Source organism: Artemia franciscana, chromosome 12 (genome assembly GCF_032884065.1).
Source record: "Artemia franciscana chromosome 12, ASM3288406v1, whole genome shotgun sequence".
Taxonomy (NCBI): domain Eukaryota; kingdom Metazoa; phylum Arthropoda; class Branchiopoda; order Anostraca; family Artemiidae; genus Artemia; species Artemia franciscana.
In genome coordinates this window covers 4,865,366-4,882,976 of record NC_088874.1, presented here as the reverse complement: position 1 = coordinate 4,882,976, position 17,611 = coordinate 4,865,366, and the positions used below count along the sequence as shown (strand labels likewise).

General features: G+C 34.0%; 1 protein-coding gene across 1 annotated transcript in view; it reads left to right on the top strand.

Moving 5' to 3' along the window:
• Positions 1-17,611, top strand: part of LOC136033606 (vacuole membrane protein 1-like) — a 56,139-nt gene that overhangs the window by 808 nt on the left and 37,720 nt on the right. The window contains exons 2-3 of the mRNA XM_065714392.1: positions 10,966-11,216; positions 16,266-16,356. Of these exons, the coding sequence (XP_065570464.1) occupies positions 10,966-11,216; positions 16,266-16,356 (342 nt within the window). The remainder of the gene's footprint in view (positions 1-10,965; positions 11,217-16,265; positions 16,357-17,611) is intronic.

The window sequence follows — 17,611 nt, the reverse complement described above, 5'->3', positions numbered from 1 at the left end:
TAGAATCTTGAGCCATATCAATGTTTTATTTTCAAAATTTAGGAAATATATTTGCATATCTTTAAAACCTTATAAAATGGAATTGAGCAAAGTTATGAAGCTGAAAACAATTTTGTTGTACTTCAATTAAGCAGAAGATCTATTTTGAAAGGTTTCACTTTTATAGCGCATATATTTTTTTAAAGGTCAAGGCCCTCTAGAGGGAAAAGGAGTAGAGTTAGGTGCTTCAAAATACCTTCCTGGGACGTACTTTAGTTTGTAGATTCATCCCTGAAAGTTTCATTTTCCTAACCTAAACCCTTTCTGAGATAGCAAGAGGTCAATTAACTAGAATTTTACTGCCACTTTTTATGCTCTTTCTAAACATAGGCTAATAGGCCTAGGTCTGATCACTTTGATAAATGTTTAGTATTGTTCCAAGTGCTCTAAAGTGCATACTGCTGCATATAGCAAGATGATTGCATATTATTTGTTTCTTTGTCATCATTAGAGGAATGCATCCATTTTTCAGCTTTCTCTTTTTAGCTTTCTTTTTTTAAGCCCCTCCAACAAGACTAAAAATTCATAATTTAGGCTTGCTTACAGGTAACTTTATCTGTAGAGCAATGCATATTAGTTTATGAGCCATGCAGGCAGCAGGGCAATGTCTGTATTCTATATTTATTCAACAAAGAGTGATAAAACAAAAAAAAACCCTCAAACAAGGTTTATTAAATAAATATAGAATACAGACTTCACCCCACTGCCTGAAGAGCTCATGGACCAGTGCACTTCACTCTAATGGTAATGTTACCTGTAAGCAACCCCACTTTTTGCATTTTTAGTTTGCCCCATGAAGGAGGAGGGTCAGCAGAAATGGATGCACTTCTAGAATTAGTATTTCTAAGTGCTCTAAATTAAACATTTACCATTACCTTTCTTGCAAGTGCAATTTCAAGCCTTATTAGGATGCTTGAAAATAATTTCTTTCTGTATATTTAGATATAAAAGTTGGTTAGAACATTTGTTTCAAACTTACTAGGCTTATTTCATTATTTCCTTAAATTGCTATTTAGAGCAAATCTAAGAATTTTTCATCCTTGTAAACCTCTGTTTTGACTTCTACAGGTTGTTTGGTGCAATTGCTTGCTATGTTTGAATTGAAGACTCAAAAGCTTCCCATTTGTAGAAGAACTCTTGCTGTTGCCAAAAAATTTTTGGGCTGTTGCCAAAATCTTTGTCAAAATTTTGCTTGAATGCACCCATGGATCAGCAGCCACTGTACCTTCAGACAGTTGATTCCACAAGTTTGTTACTTGCTTGCTGAAGAAATGGCTTCTTCCTCAGATTGAGCAGTGTTTCTTGAAGATTTTCTTGGAATTTCCTCTTGTTGCAGGACACTCAGAAGGGGGGGGGGAGGAAACCAGGGAGAATATTCTTAGGAATAATTTTATGGGCTACAATCATGTTACCATTTTTCCTCTGGTATATGAGGGTAGGAAGCTTGAAGTGACATAAACACTCTTCATATGGGATTTGTTTAAGGCCTTAGACCATTTTGGTTGCTCTTTGTTGTACTCTTTCTAGTTTTTCCTTGTTTTTCTTGAAGTAGGGTGATGCCAGGGGCATTCCAACCTCTTGGTGCTGATAATACAGATTTTGCATAGTTGACAATCAACAATGACTCCAAGATCTCTTTCTTAAGAGACTGCTGATGTGTGTTGTGGTTGCCAAAGTGGATTATATGGCATTTATCACTGTTGAAAGAGAGGAGCCATGTATCAGTCCTAGTCCTTTTGGATAGATTGTAGGTCAGAGGATGTGGCTGCTTTACTAACAAGTTTTGAATCATCAGCATAAAGAGTGAGAAGGTCCAAGAGAAGATAGGGTGTATCATTTATACAGAAGTTGAAAAGACTTGACCCAAGAATGGTCCCCCAGGGAACACTGTATAAAACAGTTGTTGAAAGGGAGTCATGAACTCTTACAAGTTGCATTCTTTCTGAAAGAAAACTCTGTATCCACTTGACAATAACATCATCAACAGCTACTGCTTTTAGTTTGGTGCTGAGTAATTTATGACAAACCATGTCATTTGCTTTTGAGAGGTCCAGGAGCACTACGTCAACAGGGAAATCTTTATCCATCAATGATGTAACATACTCATATGTCTGTCATAGATTAGTATCAATGAATCTTAAATATCAGAAGCCATGTTGAGTAGAAGTGAGAATGTTGTTAATTTTCCAAGCACTGAATTGAGCCCTGTTGATGAATCTCTCAAGCACTTTTATAACTGCTGATGTGATGGTAATTTTCTACATGATCTTCAGGGCCTTTTTTGTGGATTGGTGTGATATAGGATGCTTTCCAATCTGACAGTAGTTCTCCATTTTGTGGGGACAGCTTGAAGAGTCTACACAGGGGAGAACTGAAAACATTTTGGAACTCCCTGAAAAGCCTTTGGTGTATCCCATCTGATCCCTTTGATTTCTTAACATCAAGTTTATCATGGCTAGCTAAGACAATTTCTTCAGTATTTGACAATTTAAGCATTGGATCATATATTAAAATTGATGGTGCTGCAGAAATAGTTGGGCAAGATCAGATGGTGAAGGCAGAGGTAAACTGGGTGTTCAACACATTAGTCTTATTTATTGGCAATGAGTGGGTTATGCTATTATTTTTGAGGTCAGGAATAGTGTGATGGTTGCAATTTGCAGCAGAAACATTTCTCCAGTTTGCCTTGATATCTGTGGCAAGCTTCTTCTCATGTTCAGTCATCAGTTTCCCAACTACATTGGAGGCAAGGTTCCAGGCCTTCATGTACCTCTGCCAATTTTCTTGTGGTTTTTCTTTGTTGTACCTTTTCCAGGCTCTGGCTTTCCTGCTGATTATTCTTTTTGCTTCCTTTGTGAGGAACAGAAGTGTTTTTGGTTGATGACACAGGAGTGATTTTTCTCAGTTGGTAGGAGAGCTTCTTTAACATTTATGCATGATATGCTGACATCAGAAATGATTAGTTCTGACCAATTTATTTAGGCTAGTTCCTTCTGTATTGCTTGGTAGTCAACAAAAGCCTGAGGACAAAGATTAGTTTACTTATGTCTATTAAAAAATAACACAGAGAGGATGACTGAGTGGTCACTGTTGCCATCTGGAGGAAGAAATTCATTTCTGATGAGGGAATCTTGATTGCTCAAAATTACAAAATCTAACAAGGAAGGATTCTGGTTGCCATGATGCCTTGTCAATAATTTGATGAAGGAAGTTATCAGATAAGCAAGATACAGATGGTGAATCTCCATTGCTGCATGACCAAGACCATCAATCCACTTGATTAATAGGAAATAAAATTGCCAATAATTATCAAGTCAGTTACTGTAGATTCTAATTCATCAGTGATTGTTTTCAGATATATTTCATGATTGTCAGGACTGGCTGTACTACAGGTTCTAGATACACGCCCAATACAGATTTTTTTTGCAGAGAAATACCAAGCCATAATCCATTTTGTAAAAATTGTATTACTCCCAAACATTGATTTGTCAAGGTTAAGTTGACTAAAAAAAAAAAAAATCAAAACAATTCTGTCATGTTTTCTTCTTATTCTGTTAGGCTGCTTAAAAACTGCTGTTTCATATATATGTCAAAGCTGACAGAAGAAACATGGCAGATAGAAAAATGAAAAAATTGTTTTGATTTTCTTTTTGTCCAACTTAATTGTGACAAATCAATGATTGCAGATTATATGATGTTACTTGTGTATTAACCAGTGCACACATGAAAAGTTTGGTGAATGTAAGATTTACGAAAACTGTTTCATAGTCACAAAGACAAATGATGGGTGACAGAATGCATTGTACTTGTATAATTTGGGCTATACATTTGCACATTAGGGTGGGGATAAGGTTTGGTTACTTTACCCCCACCCCTTAATACACACATATATATATATATGTATATATATATATATATATATATATATATATATATATATATATATATATATATATATATACAGTGCTATATTTTCATCATATTTGGTATATTTCATTAGAATTATTGGTACTTTTATTGTATGCTACTCAGTGCTTCATATAAATAGAACTCAAGTAGAACTACTTTTCATTTTAACATCCATGGTATTACACTGTTCTCTATTAATTCAGATTGTAAACTGAAGGAATTTCATACATGAAATTTTCAAAATTGGTTCTACATATGTGAAGCACTTGAGTGACATGTAATACACAAGTACCAGATAAACCTAAGTTCTTGAATTACAAGAATGTACTGGCTAATACAGAAGTACCTATATAACTTTGACAAAATGAATTTTGTAATAAAATATTAAGGATGTTTTAACCCTTTTTATACCAAAGAAATTATAATTTTCAAGGTTCCAAAAAATGTTTAAGACTGAATTTGTAAGAAAAGCAATTATAATAATCCGAAAGAGCATAAAAAATGGCATCTAGTGGTATGTTCACTTTATTTGTAGGTCAATTATATGAACTACTAAATATTTACCAAAAAGTTTGCAGTTTTGAAATTTGCTACATTTGGATTATAACTCAACTGTTTGTGAGAAATAGCATAAAAAAATAACACAAACCCATAAAATCAGTAAACTTGTATATTAACTGCTCAAGATGAGACACAGACTGTTCAGACCAAATCAGCATTGAGAAGCTGGGATCCTATATTATTTATTGGCCTGATTTTTAGCTGCACCCTATCCCGAATGTTTTGCCACCTTTGATCAGTTGTCATTTTCATCTCTCCTTGGCAGATTATGTAATTTCTGTCAGAGCTGTCTGAATACTGTCTTATTCAATGCATTTTTCTTCTCATGCAGGACAATGAGTGTTTCACCACTTTAGTGCCATTTGTCCCCTCTCCAAGAACTTAAGTAGTGACTTCTTTCATCTTTGGCCATGCTCTCTCTGTGAAGTTCCTTTTCTAGACTCTCATTTTCTTGTTGCTATTGCTCTGGTAATAAGGAGTCATTCCTCAGCTTTGACTTTTGAAATTTCAAGTTTCTAAGCATTATATCTTGGAGTTAGCTTGGGTTTCTTGCAGTTTGATAAATCAGCTTTAGCGTAGCAGCAAGAAGGAAATGACATGAGCTGTTCTTTGACCTGGTGTTGGCTCTTCTGAATACTCAGCAGGTGACTACTGATAACCTCCATCTCTAGTGAGTCAATATGTAATTGATATGAGCATGGGTATAGTTGTCTCTTGATTTCCATGTAAAAGTTCAAAGAATGTGTTCATTGTGGATATGCTATTAAGCATTAGATCTAAAGCAGCTGCATATCATTGGAATATCCAGCCTCACATCCAATGTTGTCTAGCTGTAGCATTTCAGAAGAATCCAATCTAGGGTCAAAACTGTGCCCACTGGACCCAGTGTCAAAACCTTCATCATTACCCTCTATTTCAGGACATTTGATCAAAATCAAAAGTTTGAGGAAGTTTTAATGAAAAACAGATGACTCAGAACATTCCCCCTCCCCCAAGACCCATTTTTGGATCTATTAGCACTTGAAAACCTTCACTGTCTATGACTTTTATTTGCTTCAAAACTGTTAAAATTTTTGGGTAGGATAAGCAACCCAAATTTGAATTTGAGAAAGCTATTATTGCACTATTGTTGCAAGAAAGAAATCAGAACATTGGTTTTCCAAATTTATTTTTCTAGATCTCCTTCCAAGAAGCTAGAAGATGCACAAATTTGTTTTATCTTGGAGCTTGAAGAGACAACCTTGTGCTCTAAACAAGTCTAACGTAAAAAAAAAGATATAATAATAAGGTTAATTCCACATTATTTTTAGATTTGCTTTGAAAATACTTACAGTATGTATATATATAACCAGTATATTAAAAGTTAAAATGTAACCTATAGCAGTTAACTTGAAAAGACAATAACATCCCAAAGATCAATTTATCTGTGGTACATTTGTACTTATGGTTTATCTGAGATCAATAATTTAAATAAAAATTTATGGTCTTTCCTTCCCTTCTCCTGATCCATGGGTTTACAGAGGGGGGAGGCGGGGGGCAGTCGCCCCCTCCCCCCTAGAACCGCAAATTCACACTACATATGGCCAAAAAGTAGTTGATAAAAAGGTAGATTGTTGAAAAAGCTACAAATAAACAGCTAGAATGACATAATAAATGTCAAACAAGAAGTAATTATCCATACTGTCTTAGGAAGATTTATTTCTAATCCAAGAAGATTAATGCTGAAACTTACTGATGACTTATGATTTTTGGCAATTACTATTAATAAAGATTTTATAGATATGATAGAACTTGCTGACAATGTAAGATTTTGTAAACTGCCATTATAATTTTAGCTTCCCTTTCCCCTCCCTTAATCACATAATCACCCCCCCTGTGAATACCCCATAAGCAGTCTGACAACCAATCTGTGATTCCATCAGTATATTTCCCCCACTTCCCCATGTTTATTCAAAATTGTACCACCAAAAACAAATCCATCCTCTCTTGCCCAATAAAATTACATAGTATTCCATTCATAAGAGCTCAAATAGTATTAGTAATGCAGGTTTAGCTGAGGCTATGAACTCTTATGATCCTAACATAACTGACATTTCACCAGAACATAAAGCAAACCTAAAAGAAAATCGCCAACACCATGCACTTAATGAAGTTATGGCAAGTGAAATTAAAATTTTCCAATGTTCTTTTTCAACACTACTAAAAGTCTTGTGTAAAATTGAGGGATTGAAACTTTGAGTAGTTATCTTAAGAGTACTGTCATTGCTATTCCATAAGTTCATACACAGACACAAGACCCTGTTTTATCCAGAAAAAGAAAAAAAATGTGGTTATAAAAATCTCATTTAACTTAGACCCTAAAACCACACCTGTGGGAAAAAAACTGTTGATCTTGATCACTAGTTCCAACCTTTTTCCAAATTTTACTCTTATTGCTAATTTTTATAATCATAATGAGCTAAGCAAGGTTAATATTAAATGGAAGTGACTCCTAAGAAGTTTTACCTCCATATCAATTGATTGCATTAATTTCTAATATGATTAACCTTCATACATCAAAAGATGAAACTTCATAAATTTACATTTTCCATCAACAATTCAAAGCATAAATCCCTTGTGTCCTCTCCAACTTCGCCTGATCCAATTATACACTGTTCTGACGCTTAAAAAAATTCTCTACAAAAGAACTAGCCCCTCTCCAATGTATATTGACACTGTATTACTCAAAACTTTCCACAAATAAAGTGCCTGAAGCCCTTAAAAACACTTTTAGTTTAGAGATGCACAAATAATAACCATGACAGACAGATTTTTCAGGGCTATAAGACAGCCTTATCTCTAGCAAACAATATACAGCTTCTGATAAGCTGGTGTACTAAGGTAAATTAGGAAAATGACTTCTTGAGTAGCCAAAGCAGTATTGCATATGTCAAGTAGTAAAACTTTGCAGTCTTTTAAGTTTTAGGAACATCTTATACAGAATATTCAGGTGTGGGCCTATGTGCAAGATTGTTCCCTGAATTTGTAATGGCAATAAATATAACAAATATTTTTACCATTCATCAAATCATTGTTTACCATTCAGTGGATCACTGCAGTTTTCATTATTGATTTCAGATTCTAGGGCTCTATTATAATTGAAATGGTTAAAGCTTAGGTTAGATCATGGACACCTGATTGTATGTACACAATTAGCATAAGAAAACCTACAAAGCAATTTAGAAATCTCATACTAAACTAAAATAAATTACATCCTTTTGGGATGACTGCTTGTCCTTGAAGTAACTGCAAGCTACCTGTACAACTCCATTGTATTGATATGTTTTGACTGAGTATAGGTTAGCAGTTTGTCAAGCCTTATACAAAATTGTCTGGTAGTTCTCTTTGAACATTGTTCTATTGAACTTTATCAAGTGTCATCAGAATATCAAAGAATCTTACTAGCATCTTCTCAAGCTTGGCATCTCCTCATTGTTTTTTTTTTTTTTTCATGAAGCTCTAGTTTTGCTTGGCTGTATTATTGCAACAGACAAGTCATAGACCCTTGTCCAAGTAGCTTTCTGGTAAATTAATGTGACCATATTACGACATTAAAACTTAAAAGACTCTTAAAAACCAGAGCGACATTAAAACTTAAAACGAACAGAAATTATCCCGTATATGAAAGGGGCTGCTCCCTCTTCAACGCCCTGCTCTTTACGCCAAAGTTTTTACTGTTTTAAAAAGTAGAGTTGAGAGAAAGAATCAAACTTTAGTGCAAAATTCTGTTGTCATGCTATCAGGTATTGCTTATATAAATTGACTTTTGAGAATTTCTTGAAAAAGTCCTTGGTCTGTTCCATCATTGGGCATAACAGTTCCATTTGATATCCCATGAAGGGCCCTTGCAATTCAAGCATAAAAAAAGTCAAAAGACTTACTACTAAGAAGTAACTGGCCATGGGTGTAGGTAGCTTTTTGCCTAGAGGGGAGGCAGCCAATACTGTGATGAAGGGGGGAGTTATAGTTATATTGGCAGTTCACAAAGCCTTACATTGTCAGCAAGTTCTATCATCAATAATGAATAACCTTCAGCATTAATCTTCTTGGATTAGAGCTAAATCTTTCCAAGACACTATGGATAATTTCTTCTTTTTTTACTTTTACTCTGTCATGATGTATACTCATCATGCAAGAGACCTGTAAGGAGAAGAAAAAACGACATGTAAGTAGAAAAAATGATTTGATGATATCTATCTATTATGATATATCAGTTGCACTAAACATTCGAATAATATAACGATTCCTATATCAATGAAAAAGATATAAAAGGTATTTACAGTAACTAAAATACAATGCTCTAATATCCTGCATATCAGTAGGATTAAAATTACACACCTTACATAAAAACAATGAAATGGTAACAATATGTTGAACAAAGTCTAGCCAAGGCATTAGGAGAATAACGGCCATGATTTGGAACAATTTCAGCTTGACTTGATTTAAGTTTATTCCTAACATATGAAGATAACCCAGAACATATAACTGGTACAGATGAGCAGTCATAATAAGCAAAATAATTTTTGCCTGTTTTGAGTTTGACTTGGTTATTTATTTATTGATGCTGATTTGTGGTAATTATGTGCTTGATAAATTATTTAATTCTATTTTTGTTCATTTTTGGTTTAATGGAGTTCTTCACTTTTTTTTGAAAAACTTATTTTGTAGAAAAATGTATTTTTTTTTAATTTGGTTCTGTTTGTTTTATATTGACAAGTCTACAAATAGCCACACAATAGCTTTTCAAATATAATGAACTGTATTTGCATGAAATTGAGCATGTTGTATTTTGATTTTATTCATAACAAAATATCAGGGATATTTTGTTACGAGGACGTAGATCTCTAAAAAAGGTTTGTTACTGGTGACTGGAAATATTCTTAGAGAATTAGCTAAAAATAAAAGAACAGAATGCCCAACAGAAACCAGGGACGTCAATTCAGAGGGGGCGGGGAGAGTATTTCTCCCCTTCTATTCTTAAAACTAGCTTTTGGAATTTGTATTTAAACAATTGAAATAAAATACTCCTCACATTGTTTCCATGATCTGATGTCATTCATAGAAACCCGTGGACAAGAAGCCTTACAAGAGACTTGTTTGTTGAAGTTAAATCCCAGAGCAATGGTGGTAAATTTTTGTGATTCACTGTCTCAGCTCACAAATAATTGAGTCAAAGCAACCAAAAAATCATAGATGCGCTTTACTTACGTCGCTGATAGAGGCAATTAACCTGCCGCGTAGAGATAAATATCAGGGGTGCAGACAGCAGGTCATTTTTGCACGATATTGGCAGCTCACCTTTTGACTATTGTTGTTATAGTAATTATTCAAATCGCTCGCCATGGTTACGATATTTAATGCCCTATTACTCGGGAGGGCTCCCTCCAGTGGATATTATAACGTGGTATTGAAATGGGACCGTAATAACTTTAGGGTGGGGGGGGCTTCCTTCAAACATTAGTTATTAGGGATGAACAGTTAGTATATATTTGGTTGGATTTTACATTTTGTTGCAAAAAAAGCTTATTGTGGCCTACCTATATGGGCATGTTTAGCTTCCTCTTCACTTGAGATGGCTTTGTAAAAATAAGGAAACGTATCTAATTAATCATTTATGATTAAATTAGAAGGTTTTATTTCTTAATCCTCTTATATTTTTTAAAGGTTCAATATATAATTTTGCTTCATATTTTGGTTGTTTATTTTATATTTCATTTTAATATTTTTTTTAATTTTATTCGTTTGTTTATTTTATTTAGTCTATATTTTCCATTTTGTTCCACATTTTGTTTGACAATTGTGTATTAATCTACAACAGTGTTGCCAACGCTTTGGAAGAAAAAGTATCACAAAACGCTCTAAAATCGTACCACTGATTCAAAAATTGTACCATATAATTTTTTTGCGTGTTGTGCTACGGGCAAGACGAATTTTTTTTTTTCGCTACTCACCGCACGTGGACGATCGGAAAATTACATTAAAAAATAAAGAATTACATAATAAAGAGAACAAAGTATGAGATATCTTCTTTCAAAGATATTTGGGAGACCTCCTTTCCCCTGCAGAGACCATTTTGGTGTCGCTCCTCCAAATAGCTGCTCACCTATTTTGTACTTACCGTGCAGATGGCTGTGCTGATTCACGCTATATTATGACCGCAAGAGGCAAACAACAGGCACTTAAATATGTAAAGGAAAACTTAAAGGAAAAAAGAAAACAAATAAAAACTACAATTCCCTCCGCTTCCTGCGTCCTGACGCCCAGTCAAATCTTATTGTACCATATTGTACCACATTTTATAAAATGTACCAGGAAATTTGTGATTGTACCAGAATCTACCTTTAGAGGTGAAATGTACCAAAAATAGTACAATTGTACCGCTGTTGGCAACACTGATCTACAATTATATCTTTGTAGGCTAAAGGAAAGAAAGGCGGAGAAATCCAAAACAATGCCGTGCATAGAAACAAGACTGCCAATAAGAAAAAAGCCTCTGAAACAAACGGTGTTCATCTCAAGCCACATGCAGTACCTGTGCCACCCACCTTTTCAAATAGCATGAATAATAAAATTAGTAGAGACTCATTAGTGTTGTGGCGACATCCATTTACCACTCTTCACTATTTCGTTTTAGAAGTTATTCAAAAAGTTAAGAAGTATAGTGCAAAGTAAGTAAAGTGTGTTTATTTATTTCTGTTTTTATTGGTGTAGTGGGAAATTTTGGAGGGGGGGGGTATTGGCATGAAGGATAACCAGAATTAGCTTATCAGTAGTTACAGGTAACATCAGAACATTGTAGTTATGGAATGGGAGTGTTGTAATAATAACAGCTGAATTTTACGAGTCAAACTCTGCACTTAGCCAAACCTTTTATACCCGATTTATGAATTGGCAATGTAATTTTCTATATGTTTTTATGTAAATGTAGCTCATGCGCCATTTTATTATTATTTTTTTCATTTTATTATTATTTTTTATTTAAATTAATTTTAAAAATCATTTTTGCACCAAGAACAGCAAGGGATTCAAGCTATAGTTAGAAAATTTCTGGAAAGATATTGTAAGATGTAAGATATTTACATAAGTGCACTTAAAAAGAAGTGCTTGAAATGCCTAGAATTTGGTTATTTTTAAAATATGTTTCACAGAAAGAACTTTTTAAACTCTACAGAAAAACTGAAATAAAGTGATACGTTGAATACAGAATAAAAAGAAATTACTATGAGTAAATAAATTAAACTCGAAACAAACTTAAAATAAAGGAATAATTGAGTCAAATTCAAAAAGAGCAGAATTTCCTACCAGTAAATAAGGCCTACTCTTCCCTCAGGCTCCCTTAGCAACTGAGATGCACTTTTAGATTTAAAATGGTTGTTTAATCAAAGCTTGGTGTGGGGCAAGGCTGTACCCAGGGGGGTGGTTTGGCCCCCATCCCCTTAATTTTCGTATGGCTCACAAAAATGTAAAAAAAAATCCATATAAACAAATTGTTAATGCTTATATTAATTTTATTTCTGTACACCCCCCTCCAAACAAAAAATCTCGATACGTCCTTGGTCTAGGCCCTGATTTTCTGAATATTTCAAGGATGAAAGGGCCAAGAACTGCCGGAAAACAGAGTAAATCCTGTGAATGATCTGTTTGTTGAAAACACAATTCGCAACCCCTTCTTCCCCAGCCTTGGAGCGTTTGTGTGTCTTAACGTAATTGCCTTTCTTAAGGCTTTCTTCGATCTATATAGTAGGAAGCTATAAGTAGTGCAGGCTGTTTTCTGACACGTGGTTTAAATTTTGCTAAATGATTCCTTAGAAGTTCTCACTTGAATATGACTTGAGTCATTAGGAGCTTATTTGTATTTATAGTTTGTGTATTTTTATGTTTAATGGAATTATTGAAAAGAAAATCGTATCAGAAGCTTCGGATAAGAAAATAGAGTTGTTTATTAGCTTTTTTATGCCACGTTTTATCGTTTGTGAAGTTTTTATAGCTTGAAACAGTATGCGACATCACTACTTAGATATTGTCATATATTCGAAAATGACGCCACTCTTTAAATGGTGCCGCCTATGGAAATTGATTTGCGCCCAACAGCTTCGTAGCTTCAATATTTTGATTTCTTAAAAGTTTGAGGAACATAATCAAATACAGCACCGACGAACATACGAGTTTAACAATTGTAAATATAAATGCAGCGTTGACTAACCTAAGAGTTTGGCGGACATAAACAAATGCACCACTGACGAACATAAAGAGTTTAACAAATATAAACATAAATGCAGCGTTGACGAACCTAAAAGTTTGACGGACATAAACAAATGCAGCACCGACGAACATAAGAGTTTAACGAATAAAAACCTAAATGCAGTATTGACTAACTTAAAAGTTTGATGGATATAAGGAATTCCAGCAATGACGAACATAAGAGTTTAACAAGTATAAACGTAAATGCAGCGTTGACGAACATAAAGGTTTGACAGAGATAAACAAGTGCAGCACCGACGAACATACCAGTTCAATAAATATAAACATAAATGTATTGTTGACGAACCTAAAAGTTTGACGGATATAAACAAGTGCAGCACCGACGAGCATAAGAGTTTAACGAATAAAAACCTAAATGCAGTATTGACTAACTTAAAAGTTTGATGGATATAAGGAATTCCAGCAATGACGAACATAAGAGTTTAACAAGTATAAACGTAAATGCAGCGTTGACGAACATAAAGGTTTGACAGAGATAAACAAGTGCAGCACCGACGAACATACCAGTTCAATAAATATAAACATAAATGTATTGTTGACGAACCTAAAAGTTTGACGGATATAAACAAGTGCAGCACCGTCAAATATAAAAGTTTAACAAATATAAAACATAAATGTAGCGATGAAGAGCATAAAAGTTTGACGGACATAAAAAAAATGCAGCACCGACGAGCATAAGAGTTTAAGAGATATAAACATAAATTCAGTTTGACGAACCTAAAAGTTTGACGGATATAAAAAAGTGCAGCACCGTCTAATATAAGAGTTTAACAAATATAAACATAAATGCAGCACCGACGAGCATAAGAGTTTAAGAAATATAAACATAAATTCACTTTTGACGAACCTAAAAATTTGACGGATATAAACAAGTGCAGCACCGTCGAATATAAGAGTTTAACAAACATAAACATAAATGCAGCGTTGACGAGCATAAAAGTTTGACGGACATAAACAAATGCAGCACCGACGAGCATAAGAGTTTAACGAATAAAAACCTAAATGCAGTATTGACTAACTTAAAAGTTTGATGGATATAAAGAATTGCAGCAATGACGAACATAAGAGTTTAACAAGTATAAATGTAAATGCAGCGTTGACGAACATAAAGGTTTGACAGACATAAACAAGTGCAGTACCGACGAACATACCAGTTCGATAAATATAAACATAAACGTATTGTTGACGAACCTAAAAGTTTGACGGATATAAACAAGTGCAGCACCGTCTAATATAAGAGTTTAACAAATATAAACATAAATGCAGCGTTGACGGAAATAAACAAATGCAGCACCGACGAGCATAAGAGTTTAAGAAATTTAAACATAAATGCAGTGTTGACAGACATAAAAGTTTGACGGATATAAACAAGTGCAGCACAGTCGAATATAAGAGTTTAACAAATATAAACATAAATGCAGCGTTGACGAAAATAAACAAATGCAGCACCAACGAGAATAAGAGTTTAAGAAATATAAACATAAATTCAGTTTCGACGAACCTAAAAGTTTGACGGACACGTGCAACATTGAAGACCATTAAAGTTTGACAGATATACAAAGAAATACAGCATTGGAGAACCTTCAAATTTGGCAAATACCCACACAAATGCAGCAATGACGAATATGAACATTTAAGGGGATTTGATACCTTAGAGTTCACCATATTTTATTCATTATAAACTTTTTTAGTTTGCGTGGCCAAACTATTTAGGATTGATTGAGTGGTCTTGTGCTGGAGATAGATATATTCAATTTTAGCGAAATTTATATCATTCGAAAGTGTTAATTTTTTGTATTTATATTAAAAGGTGCAGAATTTACTTTTTAAAGTTCAGAAAAAGACAGTTTCTAAAAATATTCTAGGAGAACACCAAAAATTAGCTCAAAGGAATTGTCATTTTATCAATTTGGTAGATTTGGTAACCCTGTGGTGCTACCCATTTTGATTGAAAGCCTTGGTGGCACACGGAAAATAAATTTAGGAGATCACTATCTTGTTCATTATAAACTTTTTTAGTTTGCGTGGCCAAACTATTTAGAATTGATTGAGTGGTCTTGTGCTGGAGATAGATATTTTCAGTTGTAACGAAACTTATATCATTCGAAAGTGTTATTATTATTTTTTTTCATTAAACGGTGCAGAATTTCTTTTTAAAGTTCAGGAAAAGACAGTTTCTAAAAATATTCTAGCTTACTTGCTAGGAGAATGCCAAAAATTAGCTTAAGGAATTGTCATTTTATCATTGGTAGGTTTGGCAATCCTGTGTTGCTACCCGTTTTGATTGAAAGCCTTGGTGGCACACGGAAAATAAATTTAGGAGATCACTATCTTGTTCATTATAAACTTTTTTAGTTTGCGTGGCCAAACTATTTAGAATTGATTGAGTGGTCTTGTGCTGGAGATAGATATTTTCAGTTGTAACGAAACTTACATCATTCGAAAGTATTATATTTTTTTATAATTATTAAACAGTGCAGAATTTTCTTTTTAAAGTTCAGGAAATGACAGCTTCTAAAAATATTCTAGCGTACCTTCTAGGAGAACGCCAAAAATTAGCTCCAAGGAACTGTGGTGGTACACGGAAAATAAAATTTAAGAGATCACCCTATCTTATTCATTATAAACTTTTTAGTTTGTGTGGCTAAATTATTTAAAACTAATTGAGTGGTCTTGCCATAACTTGTAGAGCTGGGTAAGAGATCCGAATAAACGACAGGAAACTAGAAGCCGACTCCTACTTTTCCAGAATTTTAAGAAAACAAATATTTAGCTTCTCGTTTTCTGCTGGAGATTGAGATATTCAGTTGGAACGAAACTTATATCATTCAAAAGTGTTAATTTTATTTTCCCATTAACCCATGCAGAATTTTCTTTTTCAGGAAAAGAAAGTCCCTAAAACTGCTTTAGCGTACATAAAAAGAAACCGCCGAAATTTAGCTTTGAGGAATTTGTCACTTTATGAATTTGGCAGATTTTGGAATTCCCTGTGGTGTTACCCGTTTTGGTCGAAAGCCTTTTTGGCACACGAAAATAAAATTTAACTGCCTTTTCAATCAAATTTCATTGTCAAACCACAAATCCTCAACAGCTTTCAATGATAACAAGTCCCTGGGAGAACCACCTATTGGACCCTTTATCTTTAAGATGATCAGCCGGTGTTGAGGCTCGCGAAATGGTTTTTGAGGTATCGAATCCTCTTAATAGATACAAATGCAGTGTCGACAAACACGTAATGTAACAGATTTAAAGACAGATGCAGCATTGAAGAACATAAAAGTTTAACATATGTAAGCACACATTCAGTACTAATAAACATCTTGACCTTATGGGTTCATTAGGTCTTCAATTTTCTCTGGCTTTATATTAAATTTGTGGTGCTAATTTGGTATTAAATTATTAGGCAATTGCTGAAGACCTGTGCTGTTTTGTACAATAAAATCATCATTTTTCAGAATTTTCGACTTCAGAAAATCAGCCGCAACCAGTGTGTTATTGCTAGTCTTTGCAACATCGCTTTATCATTTAGAAGGACCTCATCAACATGTAAGTTATGCACGGAATTATTAATATTTCTTATTGACATTTGTTAATATTGATTTTGATGACATGGTTTTTATTGAATCAGTCAATTTCATGGAAAAAGAAAATAATATTTATATCTTTTCCAATTTTTTTTTCTATAAGAATCCATATTTGGGCTTGCGATTTATATTTTGGAGAAACTTTTTCCACTATATTAAATCCTGACACAAATAGTATTGTTTAATTTGGTTTTATACTTCCTCACTCATCGCTTTATCATTTAGAAGGTCTTTATCATTAGAATTATCAGCATCTAAATTATATAGAATTATTAATAATCCTTCCAAATTTGTCTGTGTCTCCTTTTTTCTTTTCTTTTTTTTTGCTTAAATATATCTTAGGATATTCATAAATAATTTTTTGTTCTAGTAGACCTGATGTGCCATTCAGAGTTTGTTTTGCCATCTATTGATAAATACGATTCATGCTCCTCGTGTCGCTGGTTTTTGGTTTGGAACGGGGGTCAGTGTTTTCACTCTGTAAGCTCAGCCAGAGTCGATCCAGAAATCTTGGGAAGATAAACAGGAAGGTTGTGCGAAAGCACAGGATGGCCGGCTTCCAGCCCCCCCCTCCTTTCCTTGTACTTCCTGGCTGAAACGGAGATCAGCACAGCCAGTAGGAACTGTAAAGACCAATGCTCAAATTATTTACCTTTTTTTAAGTACATATAACCAAATCACTCCTGGCTGCCGAGGATTTCTGATTATACATTTAAAAATTAAAACTTCAATTTTGTGGAGACTCTTAAATAAAATACCATTCTCGTATTGTAAATTGGGTTCTGTTGATGTTCAGATCAGCTTACATTTTTTGTCATGCAATTTTGTAATTGTCGAGACATCTAAGAACTAGAGTATGAACGAGAGTGGATGAGATTGTGAGAAAGAACTAAAAACGAAAAGCATATGCATATTATTTTTCTTAAAGTGATTCTAGAAGCAAAATGCATATGAACAGTTCCAAAATACTCCCGATAGCCCTCCTCATTCCAAACCATATAAAAGTAAATAGTTCCTCCTGTTAAATAGCCTCCTCATTCCCAACGATATGAAAGTAAATAGTTCCTCCCGGTAGATAGGCTCCTCATTTCCAACGATATGAAAGTAAATAGCTCCTCCTGGTAAATAGCTTTTCATTCCCGATTATATAAAAGTAAAAGTTCCTCCTGGTAAATAGCTTTGGATTCCCAATTATATAAAAGTAAATAGTTCCTTCT